The sequence below is a fragment of the Scyliorhinus canicula genome, chromosome 16 (genome assembly GCF_902713615.1).
Source record: "Scyliorhinus canicula chromosome 16, sScyCan1.1, whole genome shotgun sequence".
NCBI classification, from domain to species: Eukaryota; Metazoa; Chordata; class Chondrichthyes; order Carcharhiniformes; family Scyliorhinidae; genus Scyliorhinus; species Scyliorhinus canicula.
The window spans coordinates 26,495,886-26,520,962 of NC_052161.1; the positions used below are offsets into that span (position 1 = coordinate 26,495,886).

Consider the following 25,077-nt stretch of genomic DNA (forward strand, 5'->3'; position numbering starts at 1 on the left):
GCGGGATCAAACCTGGGTCCTCGGTGCCCTGAGGCAGCAGTGCTAACCACTGTGTCACCGTGCCGCCCTTAAGAAAAGTACCTTGACTGTTTCCGATAAGTCACACAATCATCAACCCCACATCCGAGTGTTTGACAAAATACTTCTTTAAAATACATCAACGTTACATAAACAGAGTAGGAGATACTACATCCTTCGCGTATCGTAGCGAATGGATTGTTGGGGAGAAGAAAGAACTGAAAAAAATAAATCACTTTTGCTAAAAATGAGTGCACATCAGTAAGGTAGATGACGCATAAAAAAAAACAGACCCTGTCCCAATAGTTGATTGAGAAACATAAACCAAGTATATTTGATGAACAGGTTTTGTTTTAAAGTTTAAAATCCATAGCTCATGATGCAAACCGTACTGAAATTCACACTGCTGAGGTTGTAAAAACAAGCTTTGTAAAGAGTACTTTAAACGAGAAGTCATAACAAATGAGTGACAAATCCATATCAGTCATACTTTGCATTTTGCAATTTTACATTGAAGCCATTCATAAGCTGCATTGTAAACTGACCCAGACCATATCGGAACAGATAGTTCATTACTTTTTTCATCCTTCAGAGTATGAAACCCAAGAAAATGATCAATTGCAGAGAAAGCAAATGGTTTTCCTGAATTCTGCGGATTGCTTTAGCTCAATTCTAAATCTCCACTCGAAAGTCTGACCTAAAGAGCAACTTAAACCTTACAATTCAAAACTTCCCTGAAATGTAAACTGAGATGTTGTGCTTTATTTCTTTTTAAAGTAAAGTTCTTTAGTCAACATGGAGACAATGCAGGGTATCTGCTTCTTCTCACTGAATCGGGGATCTTCGGACCAAGACTCAAAGTGCATGGCCACCATGTAGTTGACTCTGGTTAGGATCTGCATTATCTCAAATTCTTTACCATATTCTTTGAAGGCATTGCATAGGGCCTGTGCAAACCAAGAGCCCTTGCCTGGATTCCTCCACGAGTAGTAGCCTGCAATGACAGACATCGCATTTTACAGTTCTCAAATATGTGCTGAGCAAGGGCACATTGTTGCTCAAACAATCAGTTGCTTAGTACTATAGAACGTGAGTATAACTGAACAAAGAGAGATGAAGTCAAAGCTTTTTGTCTTGTACTCATCAGGACAGATTCGTAAGAATACCAAATTTCAAAGGGAACACAATTTATGCTACACAAGAATAGGGCACTGATTGATTGGCAAGCAGAGTCAGGTTTCTCGTGTAATCGCCATGGAGAATGTAACTTCCGAGTTTTTGTTTATATTCACAGGCAAGTCGCTCTCATTGGTCAAGGCTTTACTATGAGGAATGAACCAAGGAACAACTGTCACCGAAGCATTTCTTGAAAAAGGCACAAAGAGGGGCCTGTCAAGGACAGGCCTTTGTGTGTGAACATACATAGCTTCTGGTTTGCATAAAGGAGCCATATGGTGAACCCAACTAATTAAAATGGTTGTTAGTGAAATTCATAGCATATTTAGTATTGTTTAGCAAATGTTTCTTAATCGTGGAATTACATCTCACGTTGAACACTACGGGCTGGATTGTCCGATCCTTGACGCCGAAATCGCGTGCAGTGTGACGGGCGGAGAATCCCCGATGACAGAATCCCCAATGACGCCGAAATCGGGGCGGCGCTGTTTTTGCGATGCTCCGCCCCCTGAAAAGCAGCATACTCTGCACACCGTATCCACGGCCTCCAGACATTGCTGAGGCCCGACCCACGATGCTCCGTCCCCGACCGGCCGATGTTTCCAACGGTGTGGTCTCACCCGTCAGGAACTCAGCGTGGATGCTGCGGACTCAGTCCAGCACCGCCATAGTCGGGGGAGGGCCGATCCACGGGCAGGGGTGGACAGATTCAGGACTGGGGGCACTGTGGTGGTTCGGTGCGAGCCGACCGAAGGGGGGTCAATTTTGCACGTCGCGGCTGCCGCCATGCGCGGCCACGGACCCAGCAATTCTCCAGGCTGTATCGGCAGCTAGAGCTGGGTGCTCTATGCTAGCCCGCAGCAAAACGGGGAATCTGTGGCCGTTTTGCGCCCGTTTTCCTGGCGTAAAATGCCACAGTTTTCACGCCGGCTGGGGACATAGTCTCCAAATCGGAGAATCCAGCCCAATATTTTGAGTTTTAGAAGCATGGCCTGGTTGAATATGGTCAGCATTTTGCCTGATATGAGCCATCAAAGGGACATGGTGTTAGATACTGCCTACATTCCGGGCATTACACTGGCACTGATATTCATAGACCACATTACTCCTTTATGTGAGAGACAGAACGTCTGCTTGGTTTGATGGCATGAGCCTGTCGGTGGCGAATACCACTCGTGTTGCTGCTGTATTGTAGAAACGTGAAACGGCTATATTTTCATCAGCAGCTGCATTTAAGTATTTCCTTACACAGGGGCTCCAATCTGCGCTCAAATTGACCTTCGATGTGGAGCATCAAATGAGCTCCCTTTGCTCAATGTACCGATTGAGAAAACTGCCACTGGGTTCCTCAGTACTGTCGACCCTACCTTCACTAGCCAATCTACACATTGGGATTTCTACAGTTCCATGCACTAAAATGGGCCTCATCTCCAACCTCGCAAATAGTACCTCTAACCATTGATCGATTGTGTAAGCTTGATGTTGAAATAGGATGCATTAAAGCCATCCTGCGGGGTAATGGTTACCCTGATCAGATCATTGCTTGTTGGTATCGCAATCGCTCATGAATGGGCCTGTAGTCATCACTTTCAGTAATGAAAAGTGTCCAGTCTACAGTCTACCTCAGATTAAGGAGTCTAAAAAACCTGAATAACAGGTAAAGCCAGCCGCTTCACACTGCTTCTACACAGTAGCAACATGAGTGACATTCTCCACTAACAGGTGCAGTCCTCAATGAAAAAGCCGATCTGCCGATCTCACAAATCAGTAATATCAGTGCCAGGGCAATGCCAGGTATGTAGGTGGAATGACCCAATGACAGGTGCATGCTATTGAACAGCACATCTCTGGCTGTTTGCAACAGGCAAAGTTCTGACTGTACCCAACAAGCCCATGTTGCTAAAACTCAAAATATAGGGCAGGATTTTTCAGATGGGGGATTTCCACATCACCACCGATACTGGCTTCCTTGTAGGTAGTAAAGGGGGCGATTCTCCAAAATGCAGACAAAGTGTTTGCACCGTCGCGCTTCATGACGGCACGAAACGGGCATGGGGACGACTGATTCTGTCCCCCACAGGGGGCCAGCACGGCACTGGAGCGGTTTACGCCGCTCCAGCCTACCTTCCCCTTGTCAAATGGGCGCCGCGTCAACCTGTGCAGGTGCAGTTGGGCCACGCCAACCTGCGCATGCGCGGGGGACTTCTTCAGCGCGCCGGCCCCTACGCAACATGGCGTGGGGGGTCCAGGGGCCGGCTGCGCAACAAAGTAGGCCCGGGAGGGTAGGGGGGGGCCGGCCCACCGATCGGTGATCCCCAATAGTGGGCCAGACCCCAGCGGAGGCCCTCCCACCCAGTAAAGAAGCACTTTTCCCCGACCCACAGCCGTCCCCCGACCCATCGCGCAGAGTTCCCGCCGGCAGCGACCAGGGGTGAACGGCGCCGGCGGCACTGCCGTTTCTGTGTGGCTGCTTGGCCCATCCGAGCTGGAGAATCGGCGGCCCTGCCGATTCCAGCGGCCCGCGGCCAGCGACGCGTCAAATGCGCCGGCGCAAATGCGCCGATTCCCCGCACCTTGGAGAATTGCGCGCCACCATTGCGGCGCAGTTGCGCCGATTCTCCGGCCCGGCGCGGGGCTCGGAGAATCGCACCCAAAGTCTCTGAGTGTTAATTAACTGGAGGTGGGGCTTCCGCCTCTCACTTAGGAGGAAGTCCAGGCTCAGGGAGCTGGCAGCCAATCAGATTGACTGGCAACTCTTGGTCTCTGCAGTGAACAGGCCAGGGACTGTATGCAGTCTCCAGAGTCCAAGTTGGCAGAATCGAGGACCAGTTTGGGTCCTCAGGGCCGGGAAGGAAGGTTAAGTCCTAGAAAGGTAGACAGAGCGTTGGGGCTCTTGGTGGAGAGGCAATGGTGGGGGCAGGGAACATCTGCATTGGGCAGGGAACATCTGCAGGGCCCAGACTTTTTTTGTTGGGTGGTGGTAGTGGGGGTGGGGGAGTGGCTTGATTTTTAATGGGGGAGCCATTAATGGAGACACACCCCCTTCCTCCCCAAGGCCTCAGCAGGTTTATTTTTGGGCTTTCTTCCCACCCCTGAACTCCTCCTGCTAAATTGGGCGAGGACAGGAAATAGCCCTGAAATGGTTAATAATTGGCCAATAAGGGCCTCAATTGGGACAATGGCAGCCAGACCTACTTAAGTCGCAAAACTGCGGAGAGGTCGGGTGGCGGGAGCCCGGTGGGCAGCTCATATAAAACGTTTTACAGTCACACCCCTGCCTACAAACCTGCTGATGAGGGAAAATTCTGCCTAGAGTATCTGACATTGGATGTGATTTTGACTGGGCAACACTTATTAACCAATTCTGATTGTGCTAAGAATTACAATGGGCGGCACGGTAGCACAGTGTCAGCTCTGTTACTTCACAGCTCCAGGGTCCCAGGTTCGTTTCCCGGCTTGGGTCACTGTCTGTGCGGAGTCTGCACATTCTCCCCGTGACTGTGTGGGTTTCTTCCGGGTGCTCCGGTTTCCTCCCACAGTCCAAAGATGTGCAGGTTAGGCGGATTGGCCACGCTAAATTGCCCTTACATTTCTAAAAAGGTTAGGTGGAGTTACTGGGTTACAGGGATGGGGTGTAGGTGCTCTTTCCAAGGGCTGGCGCAGACGTGATGGGTCGAATGGCCTCCTTCTGCACTGTAAATTCTATGAATACATTAACAACAAATTTAAGATTATTATTTGGTCCCACAGTGTGGCTCATTTACACTTACTAGCAGCTCTATTTGTGCAAGCAAAAAGAACATGTCCACACATTGCACCTTTTTCAACTAAATAAATGCTTGTAAGACAGCCATTCCCTTGTTCATTCCTCATGGCATGCTTTGACCAATGAGAGCTGATTTGTCTGGTTTGAATTAAACAAAAGTTTGGCAGATAACGATTCTTTGGTGTATTCTCCATTTCAATAGGCACGATTCAGTGACCCCATTGAGCCCAGCGCGGATCCGGGTGTAATGAGTGAATCGTGCGCGAGCCCCAAATTGGGCTCCACCACAGACGCGAACCCTCGTGTGCGTCACCTGACTCGCTCTGCCCGGCACGATCCATTTCTATACTGCTCATTTAAATACCGGGACACCGGATTCGGCGGTGCCTGGTACTCACCGGCTGTGCGCCTGGGGGACCTCGCCACGGTGCCGTTTAGCACTGGTCCGCACAAACGTAGACCAGTCACATCGGCACCTGGGGGGGTCTCCAGGCCATTGGAGTCCCTCGGGTGATCAGGGACAGTGTAGGGTGGCACCCTGGCAGTACCACCCAGGCATCAGGTCAGGTCAAAATATACAATGAAGAATTGTGAAGGCAAAAGTTCTTTTTTAGAGACTCCAATCTAATTTAATTAATCGATTAAACATAAAAATATTATGCATTCATGGCTATAATCTTTGCATTACCTGGAACAGTGGAGTAGGCGTACAAGAAATCAGCTTCTACTGGGATCTTGTGCCGAGGATTTGCATCTGTTTCTACATCACCAGTAGGACCTGAATCGGTCTGTATCCCTTGATCAAATTCTGAACCTCTACATGCCTGAAACAAGCCAGAATAAAAGTGTTTAAATTGGATAAATATGAAATACATTGTAAAGCAACTGAACAAGGCATCAACGACTGGAACATACGCTGAATAATAATTGGAATACAAACACTTAAGGTTGAAGTTACCACTTGATTACATTACGTTTCCCAGATCAAAGTTCACCTGTTGGAACTATTAACTGTTTCTCCCTCCACAGTGGGCTAAACAGCTGGCTTGTAAAGCAGAAGGCGTCCAGCAGCGTGGGTTCAATTCCCGTACCAGCCTCCCTGAACAGGTGCCGTAATGTGGTGACTAGGGGCTTTTCACAGTAACTTCATTTGAAGCCTACTTGTGACAATAGGCAATTTTCACTTCAGATAGTGCCAGACCTCTGGTGTCTTTCCAGTATTTTCTGTTTTTATTTCAGATTTCCAGCCTCTGCAGTATTTTTCTTTTGATACCAATAGGTATATATTGAAAGGTTTTGAATATTTAAATTTTTTTAATCCAGGATCTAGCCTCTTTACTAATTGTTTGCATACCCTACAAGTAGGGAGGTGGTGCGGTAGTGCTTTCGTCAGTGGACTAGTAATCCAGAGATATGGGTTCAAATCCCACCAATGGGATTTTAATCTGAAATTAAAAGTCTAATGACCATGAAGCCATAAAACGCCATCTGGTTCTCTAATGTCCTTTGGGGAAGGAAATCTGCCATTGTTACCTGGTCTGGCCTATTTGTAATTCCAGGACCACACCAATGTGGTTGACTCTTCAATGGCCTAGCAAAATTAGGGGCAGGCAATAAATGCTGACCTCGCCAGTGATGTCCACATCCCATGAAAGAATAAAAAATATATTTTTTAACTACCACCCTTTAACTTTTGAAAAGTTGCAGCCAAACAGGTTTCAAAGGAGGCAAACAATTGTATGATCTTTGGATGCAAATTGTGCACATAAAGGCGGCACAAGGCACAGTGGTTAGCACTGTTGCCTCACAGCACCCAAGTCCCGTGTTGAATTCCAGCCTTGGGTCACTGTGTGGAGTTTGCACTGCCTCCCAGTGTCTGCGTGGGTTTTCTCCGGGTGCTGCTGTTTCCTCCCACAGTCCAAAGATGTGCAGGATAGGTGGATTGGCCAAGCTAAATTGCTCCTTAATGTACAAACATGTGTAGGTTAGATGAGGTTAGGGGGATAGCGTGGGGAAGGGGGCTTGGTGGAGTGCTCTTTCAAAGGGTCAGTGCAGATTCGATGGGCTGAATGGCCTCCTTCTGCAGTGTCGGAATCCTATGCTTCTTCTGCATTCACTGTACTCTCATTTGGAAAATATGAAAATAATTTAGCTATTATAACCACCCTCCCACAGTGTCAACCAGCAGCCTCTCTTCACAACCTCCTCCCCGAACACACTCACGCCCTCCCTCAGCAGCTCCTCTTTACAACCTCCCTACCTCCAGTCACTCCTTTGTGTCTTTTTGAGACAATTCCATCAGGGCGCTGGCAACAGCCAGGCAGGACATGTCCGCCCAGCAGCCCACTGACCTGTGGGTCAGGCAGCCGCCCAGCAGCCCACTGACCTGTGGGTCAGGCAGCCGCCCAGCAGCCCACTGACCTGTGGGTCAGGCAGCCGCCCAGCAGCCCACTGACCTGTGGGTCAGGCAGTCGCCACTCTCGTTCGGACATGTTTTGGCCAGCAGCTGCTGCTCCTGCGCCATGTGCGCTTTTCAGGCTCAGTCGGCACTCACCCTCCCGCCACTCCTCCAATCACAATCTCTCCTGCGCTTGCTGCTCATAGACACAACCTGCAGCTCACTAGTGCGGGCAACGGGAAGGTGAGTGAGGGTAAATGAGGCTGGGCACCAGAGACATTGGAGCTGGGAACCCCTCAACTACAGAGATGGGGAGGCGAAGGTCCGTAAAAGCTCTCATCTCTAAAAACTCCATCGGGCAGCAATCAAGAAAAAGTAGACCGTCGAGGCATCCGCCCTTTTCCCAGGGCTACATGTTTCCCACTTGGTAAACACCGATACTGCAGAAACACTCATCTGTTAAAGCACCGAGTGTTTCAGGGTTAGAGGAAATGGAGCAAGCCTCGGAAAGCACCCGCCAATGCGAACACTGAGTCTGCACCTACTATAGGCACTGTGCCAATTATAGATGGTGGGGAAGCCCCGAGAAATCCTGCATACTGCAGAGATGTAATAATAATAATCTTTATTATAAGAAGAATCTTTATTAGTGTCATAAGTGGGCTTACATTAATACTGCAATGACGTTACTGTGACAATCCCCTCGTTGTCCAGCTCCTGTTCGGGTACACAAAGGGAAAATTCAGAATGTCCAAATCGCCTAACAAGCCCCTCTTTCAGGACTTGTGAGAGGAAACCGGAGCACCCGGAGGAAACCCACGCAGACACGGGGACAACGTGCAGACTCCGCACAGACAGTGACCCAAGCCGGGAATCGAACTTGGAATTTTCTAAGCACCCCCATTATTAAAGCAAAATCCTGGATGATCGTGTTACCTGAATGAAAAAGAGTTTTGGTTTTCCCACAAGCGTCTTGCACATATCCCCTCGAAAGAGAGAAGTGAGTCTCTTTATAGGCATTGCTCCATCGGTGCCATAGATCAAGCCTTCGTCGCCATGGCTTAAAAGGATGCAGGCAAAACATGCATTGTTGCTGTGATTTTCCTGAGAAACTAAAATGTGGCAGTATTTATATACAAAAGTGTGGCACTCCAAAAGGAAATGCATTATTTAGATTAATTTTATCATGCTACGATTCACATTGACCTGTATAGAATTAGCAGTTGATTTACCAGAAACTAAATCAACAGAAGTATTTGCTTATCAACACCACATGCCAAACATTTCAAAAGAGGTACAATTGTTATGGTGCCCAATTGCTCGGAGGTCAAGGAGAGGACAACAGCTTCACCCTATATAAGGCCATCATAGCAGACAGTGACAGTACCAAAATCAAAATGACAATTTCCAAAAAGTGTTCTTTTAAGCTGAAGGAATACTAGGAGAAATGACCAATATTACGCGTTACTTTACCCCCTGATCTTTTGGTTAAAAATGCAATTATTTATGTCACTTAGGTGATTTTGTCAGAACGCCTCCTATCCACTTTTTCACTAGCTCAAAAATAAATCGTCATGTACACGTCTTTTAATAATTGTAACATGTTAAATATATGTAGTTAGTTCAACTTCAAATCAAAAGTCTGAGAACACGCACTAACAGATTTGAAAACAGCTTCTTCCCTGTTATTACCAGACTCCTAAACCACCCTCTTATGAACTGATCTGATCTCGTCACACATCTCCTTTACTGAGTACTACACTCCTGTAAGCTTCACCCAGTGCCTGTGTCTATGTATTTACATTGGGTATTTTATGTTTGCCCCATGTATTTCTTTTCAAGTACAGAATGATCTGCCTGAACTGTACGCAGAACAATACTTTTCACTGTACCTCGGTACACGTGACAATAAACAAATACAATCCAATCCAATCCTTCATTTCTATTCATTCTCCATCTGATAAAGCTTCACCTTTTCCTTTCCCAGCTGAGTGCCCTGATTCACGCTGGGTGCTATGGGCACCAGGATCCAGCACATTCTTTAACAAATGGTCGGAAATGTGTGATTGGACAGTGCACTTCAGCAGTTGCACTCAATCCTGTCCTCATCCAACACACCTGAACTTTTCAAAAAAATATTTGTACACCATGATCTGAACATTTGTTTTTTAATAAACATTTTATTGAGGTATTTTTGGTATTATAACAACAACACAATAAACAACGTACATTAAAATATAAACTTAGTGGAAAAGCCGTCTCCCTCCCTTACAGGTCCCACCTTTATTAACCCCCTACTCTAAGCTAAACTAACCCCCCCCCCCTTTCCACTGACGATTACTTTTCCACGAAGAAGTCGACGAACGGTTGCCACCTCCGGGCGAACCCTAACATTGACCCTCTCAAGGCGAACTTGATTTTATCCAAACAGAGAAAGCTAGCCATGTCCGATAGCCAGGTCTCCGACTTCGGGGGCTTTGAGTCCCTCCAAGCTAATGGTATCTGTCTCCAGGCTACAAGGGAAGCAAAGGCCAGAACGTCTGCCTCTTTCTCTTTCTGGAGTCCCCGATCTTCCGACACCCCGAAAATTGCCACCTCTGGCCTCAGTGCCACCCTTGTTTTTAACACCATGGACATGACATCTGCAAACCCCTGCCAAAATATCCTAAGCTTCGGACATGCCCAGAACATGTGAACACGGTTAGCTGGGCCTCCCGCACATTTTGCACACCTATCTTCCACCCCAAAGAATCTGCTCATCCGGGCCACTGTCATGTGAGCCCGGTGCATGATCTTGAATTGTATCAGGCACATGTTGCTGATGCGTTGACTGTACTCAACGTGTCCATCCATAGACCATCCTCTATCTCTCCTCCCAGTTCCTCCTCCCACTTGCGCTTCAGCTCCTCGGTCTGCGTCTCCTCTGACCCCATAAGTTCCTTGTAAATGTCAGAGACGCTCCCTTCTCCTACCACACTCTGGAAACTACCCTGTCCTGAATCCCCCTTAGCGGTAGGAGTGGGAAGGTTGACACCTGTTTACGAAGGAAGTCCCGCACCCGCAGATACCTGAATTTGTTTCCCCTCGCCAACCCAAACTTCTCCTTCAGCGCCCTCGTACTCGGAAAGCTCCCCTCTATAAACATATCCCCCATCCTCTCAATCCCTGCTCTCCGCTATATCCAGAACCCCCCATCTATACTTCCCGGGGCAAACCAGTGATTATTACAGATTGGGGACAAGACCAATGCTCCCTCTGCTCCCACATATCTCCTCCATTGCCCCCAGACTCTCAGGGCCGCCACCACCACGGGTCTGGTGGAGTACCATGCCGGCGGGAACGGCAGAGGCTCAGTTACCAATGCCCCCAAACTGGTGCCCTTGCATGAAGCCGCCTCAAGACGCTCACATGCTGACCCCTCCCCCACCACCCACTTCCTGATCATGTCTATATTCGCCGCCCAGTAATAGTTACTAAGATTTGGCAGCGCCCTCTCCCAACTCCGCTCAAGCATTACCTTCCTTACCCACGGGGTCCTGCCTGGCCAAGCAAAGCCAGAGATCACTTTGTTGACCTGTTTAAAAAAGGACCGCGGAATAAAGATGGGGAGACACTGAAACACGAACGGGAATCTCGGGAGGACCGTCACCGTCTGCACCCTCACAGCTAATGACAACAGGAGCGTGTCCCATCTCCGAAAATCGTCCTTCATTTGGTCTACTAGTCGGGCCAGATTTAATTTATGCAGCCGGTCCCATTCCTGTGCCACTTGAATGCCTAGGTACCTAAAGCTTCCCCCTATTGATCTAAACGGCAGCTCCCACAATCGCCTCTCCTGTCCCCTCGCCTGGACCGCAAACATCTCACTTTCCCCCATATTTAGCTTATACCCCGAAAATCGGCCATATTCCCCAAGAGTCCCCCCCTCGCCCCACCTAGGAAGCACGGTAGCAGTTAGCACAGTTGCTTCACAGCTCCAGGGTCCCAGCTTCGATTCCCCGCTGGGTCACTGACTGTGCGGAGTCTGCACGTTCTCCCCGTGCCGGCGTGGGTTTCCTCCGGGTGCTCCAGTTTCCTCCCACACTCCAAAGATGTGCGGGTTAGGTAGATTGGTCATGCTAAATTACCCTAAGTGTCCAAAAAGGTTAAGTGGGGGTGACTGGTTATGGGAATAGGGTAGATACGTGGGCTTGAGTAGGATGCTCTTTGTAAGGGCTGGTGCAGACTTGATGGGCCGAATAGCCTACTTCTGCACTGTAAATTCTATGATTCTATGACCTGCGCTGGTAGCCACAGTGTTAACATGGCTAGTCTAGTTCAGTTCCTGATCAATAGTAACCCTCAGGATGTTGATTGTGGGGGATTCAGCGATGGTAATGCCATTCAATGTCAAACGTCAGGGGTTAGATCCTCTCTTGTAGGAGATGGTCATTACCTCGCACTTGTGTGGTGCAAATGTAACTTGCCACTTGTCAGCGTAAGCCTGGATGTTGTCCAGGTCTTGTTGCATTTGGACAAGGACTGCTTCATTATCTGAGGAGTTGCAAATGGTGCAGAACATTGTGCAGTTATCCGCAAACATCCCCACTTATGACCTTATGATGGAAGGGAGGTAATTGATGAAGCAGCTGAAGATGGTTGGGCCTTGGATACCACACTGAGGAACTCCATAACATTTTTGAAGATATAGTTTTTAAAAAAAAAGTGGGATTGGGGATGAGGAAGATGTCCTGGAGCTGAGATAATTGACCTCCAACTACCACAACCATTTTCCAGGTATAACGCCAATCAACGGAGAGTTTCCCCCTTGATTCCCATTGATTGCAGTTTAGCTAGGGCTCCTTGATGCCGTAATAGGTGGCATGAGAATGTCGCTTTAAGAAATGTTTGGCTGCTCATATTACTGCAGTGATGTCAGAGTGTGGATGGAGCTGGGCTGTCTGTCAGCTTTTTACTTTCGTTTTTGAGCAGACTGCAGGGTGTGTTTTAGTTTCGTTTTCAGTGTTGGAGCTGATGCCAGACAGAGCAGGTGTGCTATTGATCTCTCCGCCATGAAAAGACGATCTCATGATCATTTGGTGAATTCAGAATTATAAATGTTCTCAGTAGTGAATGTAAACCTAATATGCTTCTGTTTAAAGGTGTTTCTTCGGTCTTCTGGATGTTGTTTGGGAAGTTATTAAGGATTACTCAGTGTTGTATTCTTTGGGGGTTGTATTTGGATTGATGGTTGCTAAGATGTTCACTGTATGTTTCAAAAAGGTTAACTTGAGTTCATAGAATAAACATTGTTTTGCTTTAAAATTTACTTTTCCATTTCTGCTCTACCACACCTGTAGAGTGGGCCGTGTGCTCCCCATACTACAATCTAGTAAAAGTTGTGGGTCAGGTGAACTCCATGATACACTTTGGGGTTCTCTAAACCCTGACCCATAATGCTACCTTGATGTCAAGGGCACTCTCACCTCACCTCTGGCATTCAGCTCTTTTGTCCATGGTTGAACCAAGGCTGTAATGAGGTCAGGAGCTGAGAGACGCTGGCGGAACCCAAACACAGCGTCCATGAGCAGAATATTGTTGAGTAAGTGCTGTTTGATAGTACTGTTGATGACTCCTTCCATTACTTTGCTGATGATGGAGGATACATTGATAGGGCAGTAATTGATTGGTTGGATTTAGTCCTGTTTCTTGTGTACAGGCCAAATCGGGGTAATTATTCACATTGTCAGGCAGGTGCTAGTGTTGTAGATGTACTAAAAAAGCTTGGCTAAAAAACACAAATCTAAGTGTTCATTTTGCCTGAACACTGACTTTGTATAGTCTTGGAAAGCTACCAGGAAGTGTAATCTTAGCATGGACGTTTTTCAAAAAAGTTCTAGAATTGGTTGGAATATCAATGTGATATTTAGGATACGATAGATTTGATGACTATAAACGGTTACAGAGCATTGCATCACTGCAAGAAAGTGAGCACAAAGTAGAGATTACAGCTTAATTAAACCAAACTATTTTATTTAAACATTTACTCACCATCTTGCAGTATCCTCTCCATTTGAGAACAAGTTTGATCATTTAAAACAACAACGTTGAAATCCAAAGAGGTAAAACATGCAAACAGATTCCCAGCATCAATGTCAGTGCCGTTCCGCACATTCATTTCTGGAACAAACAACACAAAGTCGGAACAGTTGATATAATCCCTTCACATAGCTACTTCAATCAGCAAAATTAACAAATCATTAAACTGAGAGGTTGTTGCCAGTACGTGTCCGGTTTAGTGCAGTTTAGGGGAAGGGGTGTGCTTTTAGAGAACCAGTATAATAAATCAGCTATAATTCCCCCCTAGAAGAAGTGTTAACTTGGGTAGCCCCTGAAAACGGGCATGGGGATCGCAATGCCAACTAACCCATGTTCTAGGGTAGCACGGCGGCACCGTGGTTAGCACTGCTGCCTCACTACACCAGGGTTCCAGGTTTGATCCCAGCTCTGGGTCACTGTCCGTGTGGCGTTTGCACATTCTCCCCGTGTTTGCGTGGGTTTGCCCCCACAACCCAAAGGATGTGCAGGCTCGGTGGATTGGCCACGCTAAATTGCCCCTTAAATAGAAAAAAATGAATCGGGTACTCTTAAATTTAAAAAAGTTACCCATATGTTCTTTCAATGTAGTGCATACAACATGCCCACTGCCCGCTCATTTGAATGATTGTTGCATGCAGCCAATGCTAGCTGTGCTGTTTATTGGCTGCACACATTAGCAGTGGGTCCAAAATTACAACTTACTAGCACCCGTTAAAGCTAGCCTGTACTGCTTGCACTGCTGAAAGCTACTTCTTTTGGAGAGTGGAGAGATCAAGATACATGGCCAGGCTTGTTGTCACGGTGAACATTATTAGTTCCTGAAATTAAATTATGCCAAAAAAAAGGTATTTCTACAGGAAAGATTTACTCTTTAAATATTTTTTAGAGTACCCAATTAATTTTTTCCAATTAAGGGGCAATTTAGTGCGGCTAATCCAGCTACCCTGCACATCTTTGGATTGTGGGGGCGAAACCCACGCAAAAACGGGGAGAATGTGCAAACTCCACATGGACAGTGACCCAGAGCCGGGATCGAACCTGGGATCTTGGTGCTGTGAGGCAGCTGTGCTAACCACTGTGCCACCGTGCTGCCCTGGAAAGATTTACTGTTGATCCTCAAAACCGGTCTATGCAGTTTAGCAAGTGATTCCCTGCAGCCACACAATAAATTGGGCAGCACGGTAGCATGGTGGTTAGCATCAATGCTTCACAGCTCCAGGGTCCCAGGTTCGATTCCCGGCTGGGTCACTGTCTGTGCGGAGTCTGCACGTCCTCCCCGTGTGTGCGTGGGTTTCCTCCAGGTGCTCCGGTTTCCTCCCACAGTCCAAAGATGTGCGGGTTAGGTGGATTGGCCAGGCTAAATTGCCCTTAGTGTCCTAAAAAATAAGGTTAATGGGGGTTGTTGGGTTACTGGTATAGGGTGGATACGTGGGTTTGAGTAGAGTGATCATTGCTCGGCACAACATCGAGGGCCGAAGGGCCTGTTCTGTGCTGTACTGTTCTAATTCTAAATTGCAGCGAGTGATGAAAGTGGTACAGTACCTGTTTTGTCATCAAAATTCTTATTATTGATAATGATGCACTTTCCTACGCTTTTGAAGTTCATATTATACAGGAATGTCGGTGCAACAATCCGTGTGTGACAATTAGATATTTCAGAATCCCTTCCTTGTTCATCTTTTTTTTTCTTGCTGTATGGAAAATAAAACAGAACCAGATTGTCATACGTGTAACTTACTTCGACAAAGACATAACAATGTTGCTCTTGCCGCTCCTCTTTAAAGCTAACTGATCTCTTTAGGCATTGCACATGAATAGAATGGGGTCGGAAAGCTATTTTGTCGAGTTTAGCTGCTCGTGTGGAATGTACTTCACCTGGGCCATTCTTCACAAACTCATGAATTCACTCGTGAATTTGTTTCTCGAGAATGTCAGCCATGTGTAAATTTCCTTAGGAGAAGCCCAGATGAATGGAGTTAGCAGAAAGCAAGAAATAGCTGACCTGATTACAATATTTTAATTGCTTGTATTGTCATCTCCCAGTATATTATGAACTTTCAGTCAATACATTTTGAACACAAGCAGTCTTTTCAAATAGCCACTGCAAATCATGTGGCCTTTTGGCTTAAGAGCTCCAGGCAGCCCCAACTCTCAGTTAATTACCTAATTAAATGTGAACAGGCACAGCCATCTGGGGAATTCACACAATCCTTTGCCTCAGGATGGGACATCATCAAAAGAATATTTGCATTCCAGCTGGCTCATCTGTTGTTTCACCGCAGACAAAAGAAACGTTCAAACTCAATGTGTAAAAGACGATGGCGAATGGACACCCATTGACATTTGTTTGTACTGTGATGGTCTCTCGTCCAATCTTAGACTTTTCAAAAATCAAACTACAACGCAGGATGTGTGCTCAGTACACAATTTTGAAAAAGGGGACTTTGAACTTGCTCAAGTCACATGGTGAGGAAGCCATTTTTAGTCTCCATGAAAAAAATCAGCAAGAAGTTGCTCAGAAAAAACTCCATCAGATTCCACCAGAAACCGGTCGACCAGCTGCAAGAAATCCAAACAGCCAATGTAATAACCAGCAATACCTCCTCCTGCTTCTATTTTCTATGTCTGTGTGTCAAGAGATGGTACTATCTTCACCAGGACATTTTCGTGTGCGTAAAGAAAATTAAAAGATAAAAATTTCTCATTTCATCAGCAATCCCAGAAAGCTCACTGTGACTATTTTCCACTCAACAATTTTGGCTCATGAATCCATCTTCACTACGTTAACAACCCAGTGCTGGAAATTCCGCTGAGGTGAGGAGGATTTCTTTTAGCATTGTTTACAGAAAGTGGGATGTTACACTGTTTTATAAAGACCAGTATCCAAACAAAGCAGCAGACTAATTGGGTCTACAAAGGTATAGCTTTCTTCCATCAAGGATAAGAAAATGTGATAGTGTAATGATGCACAACGCACTTTCACTGGCTTCATTAGAAACACAAAAGGTATTTATTGATAAGAAAAACTATGCACCTGCACAGCAGCCACACAGCTTTCCCAGTCCCCTACATGTCTTCTGCCCGAGAAAGGACTCCATCCCCAATGTGGTTACCCACTCTGCGTCCCAATTGGTCCCCTAAGCCAGGTGACCCCATTCTGCTCTGTTGACCTTAAAAGGGACAATCACATTAATCACCACCTCCCTCCCCCCTTTATACAATGTTCAAAAACAAAGTTACTCTCTCCTAAATTCTAACTAAACTTTATGGGCAGGATTCTCTGTCCCACCTGCCCCGTTTTCCGGCATGGTGTGGGATGCACGGCCCCACCGACAGCGAGATCCTCTGTTCCAGCAGCCGGCCAATGAGGTTTCCCATTGTGGTTATCCCACGCCGTCGGGAAACCCACGTGCGTGCATGCACTGCCACCGAAGCAGAGGATCCCGCCGATGGAGAGTCTCGCAATGTATGCACAAGTTGGACAATCATGAATCGAATCTTTGTGAGGTTTTTCTTTTCTTGTAACATGGGGTAATTCTGTAGTCTGAGATACTTCCACAACATCTATATTAATAGGACCTGCAATAATACCTAACTCTTCTGGCACAGGCAGTGCATTCCCATGGAGACCATGGACTTTGGGGCTTACAGGTTTGAACACATTTCTTGATGGTAACGCTGACTAATGGAATGCCTCTCTACTCCTCAAGTGGCCCACGCGTTTACGAATGACCCCACCCCCCCCCCCCCCCCTCATGTCAACTTGGTATGACAGGGGTTCAGTCTTAGAGAAAATTCTGGGGATCTAACTTGATCATCTATCGAAGTTCATATTATGACACCATGCAATATTATGTACTTGATATGATTTTTTTAATGTGGCAATGAGATGGCTCATTGATGAGATCTTGGGGCTTGTGGTTTTTAACATAAACACTTTCATTGATAGTTAACTATGTACAGTTTCAAATATAGTCTTGCATGGAGCTCATACAGGCTTGCTGCTTATCGAGTTCTGTCCTAGAGTGTTATCTGACCATGTGACTGCAGACTTCACGCTGTGCACGGTGCCACTCTGCATCCCACGTTACCCCTTGCTTTACCGAGCACCTTACATTACAATGCACACAGACACACATCATACGTAGGCATATATCGCACACAGGCACATATCATTACAATACAACAAGTCTAAAGTCTTGATAGTTTTTTTCACAATCTCAGTCTGTCGCATGTGGAGGAATGATTGTAGTTCTCTGATTTCTGGTACATAGGTTGTGTGATAAAGCTCCTTCTCATTCCAGCCTTTCAATTCAGCATTTTTTCATCGACCATTTTATGCTTTTCTATTAGTGTGACCGTTTTACAGTCTAGATCGAACCCATCATCTCAGTTTCCTTCAGTTTCCCTCTCTGTTGGAATTGTTGATTCTCACTGTCAATTTCAATATTTTTATCTCTTCAGTTAATTTCTCATTCCCAAGCTTCCTCCTTCTGCTCTTATTCTCTTGAATCAATTCTTCATTGGACTTGTTCTTATTTTCTAGTTCGAGTTCAGCTTATTCTACATTGACTCATTAATTTCTCCTTTTTAACTTCATTTTGTCAAATCTGTCTTTTTGCAGTGATCAACTCTCTGGGGAATGGATTTACACAAGAGTTTCAGGTTGGTGCAATTCTGTCCTTCGACCACCAGATGGAGCAAACACAGGGGATTCAGATCAGTGAAATACTGGCCTACCATCACCGGTTTCCCTGTGATATCACTGGAGCTTTATACCCGAGTTGCAGTCTTTCCCGTTCACCTGATCTCTGCGCAGAGACACCAGCTGTATTATGAAGAGGATTCTCAGGTTGGGTTTTCCCCAGCCCTTCAGACAGAGCATTAAAGTATTACAGACCTGGTGAGATTTCACTCCAGAAGTTCCCTTCATAGACCTGATAGTTGCCTGCAGTCTTCCAAATAAGAGTGCCGACACAGGACTGGTTGAGAAGCCTTTTAAATCACCTGGCAGGGAGAGAGAGCAGAGAGGGAAAGTGTCTTCCAGGTGTTTCCTGGCTGCATCTTCTTACAGATGGAGCTCTTCAGATGACCCGCCTTTTTTCTGGAGGATTCTGAACAGCACCACCAACAACAGCAGGAGATGGCTCAGAATTCCAGATTGGCTGCTTTCCAAGTCCATCAAACTGACATCATGGGCTCTGTCACAGAACCCAAAAAGGGACGTCCTGAGCTAGTTCATTGGACCAAGGGTTTTTTGCTGTGCTGAAAGTCTGCAGCTTAAGCAAAAGTCTCAGTGTGGCAGCAGCCAGCACAAATTAGAGATTAAAGGCAGTCAGCAGGACAGGAATTAAAAAGGAAACACAGAACAGACATAGGATTTACCCTAACATGACTCAGCTTTCAGCAGCTGCCAACTTCCTTGGTGTTGTTCCTGTGCTTCTGGAATTTTGGCGCAAACCTGGCTGCTCTTTTTTCACTTTTCCTGAATTTTTAGCGATCTCTGCAGTATTTTTGTTCCTGGCTGCCTAGAGAGTCTGTTTTTTTGTCCCTTCTTTTTGATGTGCTGGCCCTTTCATTGATTTCACTGCAAGATCCAACACGGTCCATTTGGGGCAGTAACATTGCAACTTCTGTTCAAACAGGCAGGGGACTTTTCTTTTAAAACTTTAGAATGTCTCTGTTTGAAGTCCATCAGTGCAGTGATTGCTGCCATGGAACCCCTGCAAGTTCTGCTTTGATCGGGAGCTTGTATGTCCCAATATCTCAAATGGGTCTATTTGCCCAAAGAGAAACATCCAGCTGAGTATTTTGTTTTAAAGACTTTGATTGAAACAGAATATTCACAGATGCCTTGCCAGAGACAGTGTCACCATAAGCTGATCCTCGTTGCCAGATGTGTTGTGCACTTTCACAGACTTCCTTAAAAACATTATGTACAAGAAAAACTGCAGGGCAGCCACATGGCTGTCCTGAGAAAGGACTCCACCCCTTGGGGTGATTACCCATTCTCAGTCCCAATATGTCCCCCGAGACTCTATTCTGTTGTGTTGCATTTAAAGGGACAATCACCACAAATCACCACAGATAGCTAGTCAGTGAGGAATAGGTGAGGTCAGAGTTCAATTGCTCTTTATGCTGCAGGTCACAATCTTGCAACTTTACTTATCCCATTTTTTTAAAAAAAAAGGAAAATTAAGGTCACTTGGCCCTTACCAAGATTCAAACTCAGACATCAAATTAGGTCTTTTATTTTAAATTGTTTTGCAAAAGTTATTCAGGTTATGGACATTTTGCCAGCTGTGTTAATGACTGCTGGTGTTAACAACCAATTCATTTTGTTTTTTGAATTGTTCACTCGCCTCATAGGATGCATATTTTCTGCGGCCAAGAAAACATTGTTCAGTGTGAAAGGCAGGTTAGAATTTGGGGCAGGATCCAGTTCTCCTCCCTTTTCCAAGGTAGTGAAATTCTGTTGCAAGTGGGAGCGGGCTTCTTGTGGTCACCCTGCCTATATGTCTGAAGAGGGTGTGGGATTTGTAAGATGATGTTACCCGTTAGAAATCTTGCCTCGCCACAAAAGCACGCCTTTATCCTGCTCCTAAAAGAAAAAAGCCCGACATGCCAGATTCCGAATGGCAACCATGCAATTAAGTTTAAGAAAAAACAACTTTCCACCTTTATCAGTTCCCTACATGGAACAGCAAGGTGTCATTGAGAATTTATCGGCATCCGGGAAGGGAGATGTTCAGTAAAAGCTGGAAAAAATATGGTCAACTCCTCACTCAAATGATCCTAGCCCTGGGATTTAGGTCGCAGTTAGGGAAAGGGCAGACTGTTGCACTGTTAATAGCAAAATGAGCACCTAGTAAATTCAGGTCTACTGTTCCCAACTATGGGACAGAGATAGAATGTCTTTCTTGATCACAATTGCGTATGTAGAACCATAGGGGATTGTCACAGTAACTAATTTGCAGCGTTAATGCAAGCCTACTTGTGACACTAATAAAGATTATTATTATAAGATTTCCTACAGTGCAGAAGGCGACCATTTGGCCCATCGAGTCTGGGCCGACCTTCTGAAAGAGGACTCTACCTAGGACCACTCCGCCACCCGATCTCCTCACCTCACCTGCACATCTTTGGACACTGAAGGACAATTTAGTACGGCCAATCTACTTAATCTGCACATCTTTGGACTGTGGGAGGAAACTGGAGCACCTGGAGCAAACCCACGCAGACATGGGGAGAACGTGCAGACTCCACACAGACAGTCACCCAAGTCTGGAATTGAACCCAGGTCACTCACGCTGTGAGGCAGCATTGCTAACCACTGTGCCACCGTGCTGCCCTGAACAGCCCCATTGCAGCATACAGACAGCATTGGAGATGAGGAACAAACATCAATAATATTCTAAATTATATAAATTACCAGTGACACATTTATATTTGGAGTTAAAACATTTGCTTACAATTTCTCACCCGCAAGCTGGTATAACGTTGTCTTTCACAAATCAACAAATGTTCAACTCTAGCACACACAGCACAATCTGATTTTACTGTTGCTTGAATATCAGCTAGTGTGCAATACAGTATTTGTATGAAGACACACACACATTTGTTGACTTTGTTTGGATATTAATAATTTGCTCTTTTTGCTAGATCACCTAAGAAAAAAGTATACAATCAAATATTTCATCTGAATATTTAAGAAAGAGCATGAAATTGCTGTCCTTTCCCAGTGAACACAAAAGGGGTAGGGACAGAGCTGAAGGGGCTCCCGCTCAAAACAGCCCAGAACAGATTCCGTTACCTGGGGATCCAAATAGCCAGAAAATGGACACAGATCCACAAGTGGAACCTGACCAGCCTGGTGGAGGAGGTAAGAGAAGACCTGCAATGGTGGGGCTCACTCCCACTCCCCCTGGCGGGACGCAGATTGGGTACAAATGGAGGAGGCATCCTGTAAAGGAATGACCCTCCGGGCCCCGGCCACAGCAGCACTCCCATCCTCCTCAACAAGGTACACAACGAGCCCAGTGGTAGCGGCCACGCTGGGAACGTGGACCCAGTTGAGACAGCACTTCAGGATAGCCAGAATGTCCCCTATGGCCCCCATCTGCGGCAATCACAGATTCCCCCAGCCATTCTAGATACCACCTTCAAAAGATGGAGGCGGGACGGGAGGACACTGACGGTCGGGGACTTTTACGTAGGGCACAGACTGGCGACACCGGACAAACTGACAAGGAAGTGGAAACTATCGAGAGGACAGGAATTGAGACACCTCCAAATAAAGCACTTCCTCCGCAAAGAGACAGTAGGGTACCCCGGGGCCCCAGAAAGCACACTACTAGAGGACCTGATCGGCACACGCAGCATGAAGGTGGGGCTATGTGGAAAAATATACGGACAGCTACTGGACAGAGCCCGAACACCACTGGACGGGACCAGGCAAAAATGGGAGGACGAACTGGGTCAGAGGTGGGATGGAACTCTGGAGCGAAGCACTGAGCAGGGTGAGCTCCATCTCCTCCTGCGCAAGGCTAAGCCTAATGCAGCTCAAAGTGGTGCACAGAGCGCACCTGACCAGAGCCCGAATGAGCAGGCTCTTCCCGGATGTGGAAGACAAATGTGAACGGTGCCAGAGGGGCCTGGCCAACCACACCCACACTTGCTGGGTTCTGGACAGCCTTCTCCGAGGCAATGTCCAAGGTTGTGGGGGTGAGGGTGAAGCCATGCCCAATTGTGGCAATCTTCGGTGTATCGGAGCAGCCAGAGCTACACATGGGGAAGTGGGCCAACGCCCTTGCTTTCGCTTCCCTAATCTCACGCCGGAGAATCCTGCTCGGCTGGCGATCGGCAGCACCACCCAAAGCTGCAGACTGGCTGGCTGAACTCTCAGAATTTCTCCACCCGAGGGTCAGAGGAAGGCTTCCTGGATACTTTGGGGCAGTTCGTTGAAATGTTCCAAAACTGTTCAAGGCCAGCAATGAGGAGCAAACCAGGGAAGAAAAATGGGAGAGGAAAAAAGGAGGAAGGGGAGGACATCATAGACCGATCCAGAGGGCAGCAAAATATACTTACAGTTAGTCAAATGAAGGACAAAACAAACCTCTCTATAAAATAAAGCAAATTAGCGCGGGCAAGAAAAATGTAATGTATATAAGTAACAACTGTTTATAAATATGAGAAAGGCCAATAAAAAGATTTTCAGAAAAAAAAGAAATTGCTGTCCTAAAATTGCTGTCATATACTTGAGAAATGATGACCTAGACTTGGGTGTTCAGGACACAACTTCAAAACCTGCAGACGATACAAAACTTGGAAATATGGTTCACTGTGAGGAGGATACTGAAAGACTCCAAGAGGACAGAGCTCGGCTGGTAGAATTGACAGGTTAAAATTTATTGTAGAGAAACGTTAAGTGATAGATTTTGTTGGGAAGGAAGAGGAGAGGCAATGTAAACCGATCGGCGGGCACGCGCGATCTGGGGGGGCGGTCTACCTTCTTCCGTGCGGGCCTGCTGTGTCACTACACCATGTTGCACAGCGCCAACGCAGAAATGGCCACCATGCGCACGCGCAGAAACAGCTGCCGCGCGCATGCTCGGACCCGTGCCGGCACCGCAGGGCCGCGTATCGGCGCTGGAGCTGCTTGGAGCACTCCGTCGCCGTGTTAGCCCCCTGTGGGCCACTGAATCGCTGGGCCAAGGGGCCTGTTGACACTGGCATGAATCACTCAGGGCTTCACGCCGGCGTCAACACTTAGCCCGGATTGACGTCTGTTGAATAAACAGATTGGTTAAATTGAGCTGTTCTCCTTCAGAAGAGAAAGCTGCTCAAGAGTGTCTGGACTGTGTAGATTGAGCAAAACTGTTCCATTGACACAAGGGTCCGGAACTAGAGGTGACAAATTTAAAGTGATTGGCAATAGGACCAGAAGTGACAGATTTAAGGTGATTGGCAAAAGAACCAGAGGTGACAGGGGGAAAACATTTCTCCTTCCAACGAGTGGTTAGGATCCAGAATGCACTGCCTGACAATGTAGTCAAACACTCCCAATCTGTGCTAAACATCTTTGGCATGCATGAACATCCTGTTGACATAAAAGCATGATCCAAAATTATGCCAAGATACATTCAAACTATTTGCATAAATATTTAGTGTTGTGTTCTCCAAAGAGAAAATAAATAGAGAATTCTTCTATGGTAGAGCTCAGAAGCAATGAGAAAACTAACTCGGAATCTCCCAAGTTCCAGATTTACACTTCCCATGGGTATATTCTGGCTTTTCTTCCCCCTGCATTTTATTTCCTGCCCATTGTCAAGTGTAAAAGTTTCAAATTCTACTGGTATAAATACCAGACATTTGAGATATATGCCACGATAAATGAATTCAACAAGGAACTACTTTAAGTTAATCTCTTGATCCATTCAAAACAAAATTTGTTCAGTTCAGCAGATGTAGCAAAAAGCAGCGTAAAAAAGGGCTCAATTCACCAGTGAAAAAAAATCTTTGCTTGGTGGGATGTTTTCCAGTGGCTGGAATGCCGAGGAACACCCTGTTATCCAACAGCACTTTGCCATTTTTCTTTGGCCATGGGGCGTTTCGCTCTGTCTTTTACTGGTGGGCTGCCCAGCAGTAAAGGCTCCTGGCTTATCAGGGCACCATTTTGTCTGGCTGCCTCAATCTCCCCCGCTCCTGCGTTTCAGCCCCCCCCCCCCCCATAATCCTCGGGGAGGCCCCCGGGAACACCCCGTCATCTCCCTCCACATGGTAAAGCACCCCTGGCGGTGCCAACCTCACGCCTGGCACCGTGACATTGCCCCTTCCAGCCTCGCAGTTCCACCCTAACACAGTGGAAATGTCAGGGTGGCACTGCCAGGGTGCTCGGGTACCAGAAGTGTCAGGGTGCCATCCTGCCCTGTCCCGACCACCTGAGAGTCTCTAATGGCCTGAGAACCACATCCCAGATGCCATTATGACTGGTCCACGTTTGTGGAAACCAATACTAAATAGTGCCCTAGCGAGGTCTCCCATTATGTCCCGGGCAGCGGGAAAATCCAATGCATCTTTAAGTGAGCCTAATGGATATTTAAATATGTAGATCTGGGTCATGCCCAGTGAGGGCGAGATCCAGATCACGATGTTTCACGAGATTTAACAAAATTATGCGAGGCGTTTTGAGAGGTACAAATCACACGAGAGGCCTCTCACGAGATTCAATGGCCTGGTCCCGACATCAAGTCGGGTGCGATGAGGCCGCTGAATCGCCCAATGTATTGCGTGGCTGTATGGCCAAAGTTGTGCCCCATCGCAATTAAAATACTAAGTCTATTAAATACTCAGATTTATTTCTGGACACATCATAATCAACAGCTCAACCTTTTGGAAGGTTGCTTTAAAATTGTGAAAGTGGACAATGCAAATCAACCAAAGCATAAGCGAATATTATTGTTTAGTATTACTGTAGAGGAAGTGTCAAAAGGTTAGCAGACCAAATTTAGCAGCAGATCAATTGTCCAGATCCCAAATTAATTCAACAATTAATCATTCTGATTGACTCAAGACGAAGAAAAATATTCAGTGGAGAACCGCGGGCCGGACTTTTCAAACTCAAAGGGCTGGATTTAATGCC

The 25,077-nt window shown here is 46.5% G+C and overlaps 1 protein-coding gene across 7 annotated transcripts in view; it reads right to left on the reverse strand.

The window, feature by feature from the left end:
- Nucleotides 1-324: 324 nt before the first annotated feature.
- Nucleotides 325-25,077, reverse strand: part of casp7 (caspase 7, apoptosis-related cysteine peptidase) — a 59,661-nt gene continuing 34,908 nt past the window's right edge. For all 7 annotated transcript variants that reach the window (XM_038822225.1, XM_038822224.1, XM_038822227.1 and 4 more), the window contains 5 exons: nucleotides 14,979-15,127; nucleotides 13,389-13,517; nucleotides 8,295-8,470; nucleotides 5,649-5,784; nucleotides 325-1,012 (listed from right to left, as the gene is read on the reverse strand). In XM_038822225.1, the coding sequence (XP_038678153.1) occupies nucleotides 780-1,012; nucleotides 5,649-5,784; nucleotides 8,295-8,470; nucleotides 13,389-13,517; nucleotides 14,979-15,127 (823 nt within the window). In that variant the 3' untranslated portion in view covers nucleotides 325-779. The remainder of the gene's footprint in view (nucleotides 1,013-5,648; nucleotides 5,785-8,294; nucleotides 8,471-13,388; nucleotides 13,518-14,978; nucleotides 15,128-25,077) is intronic.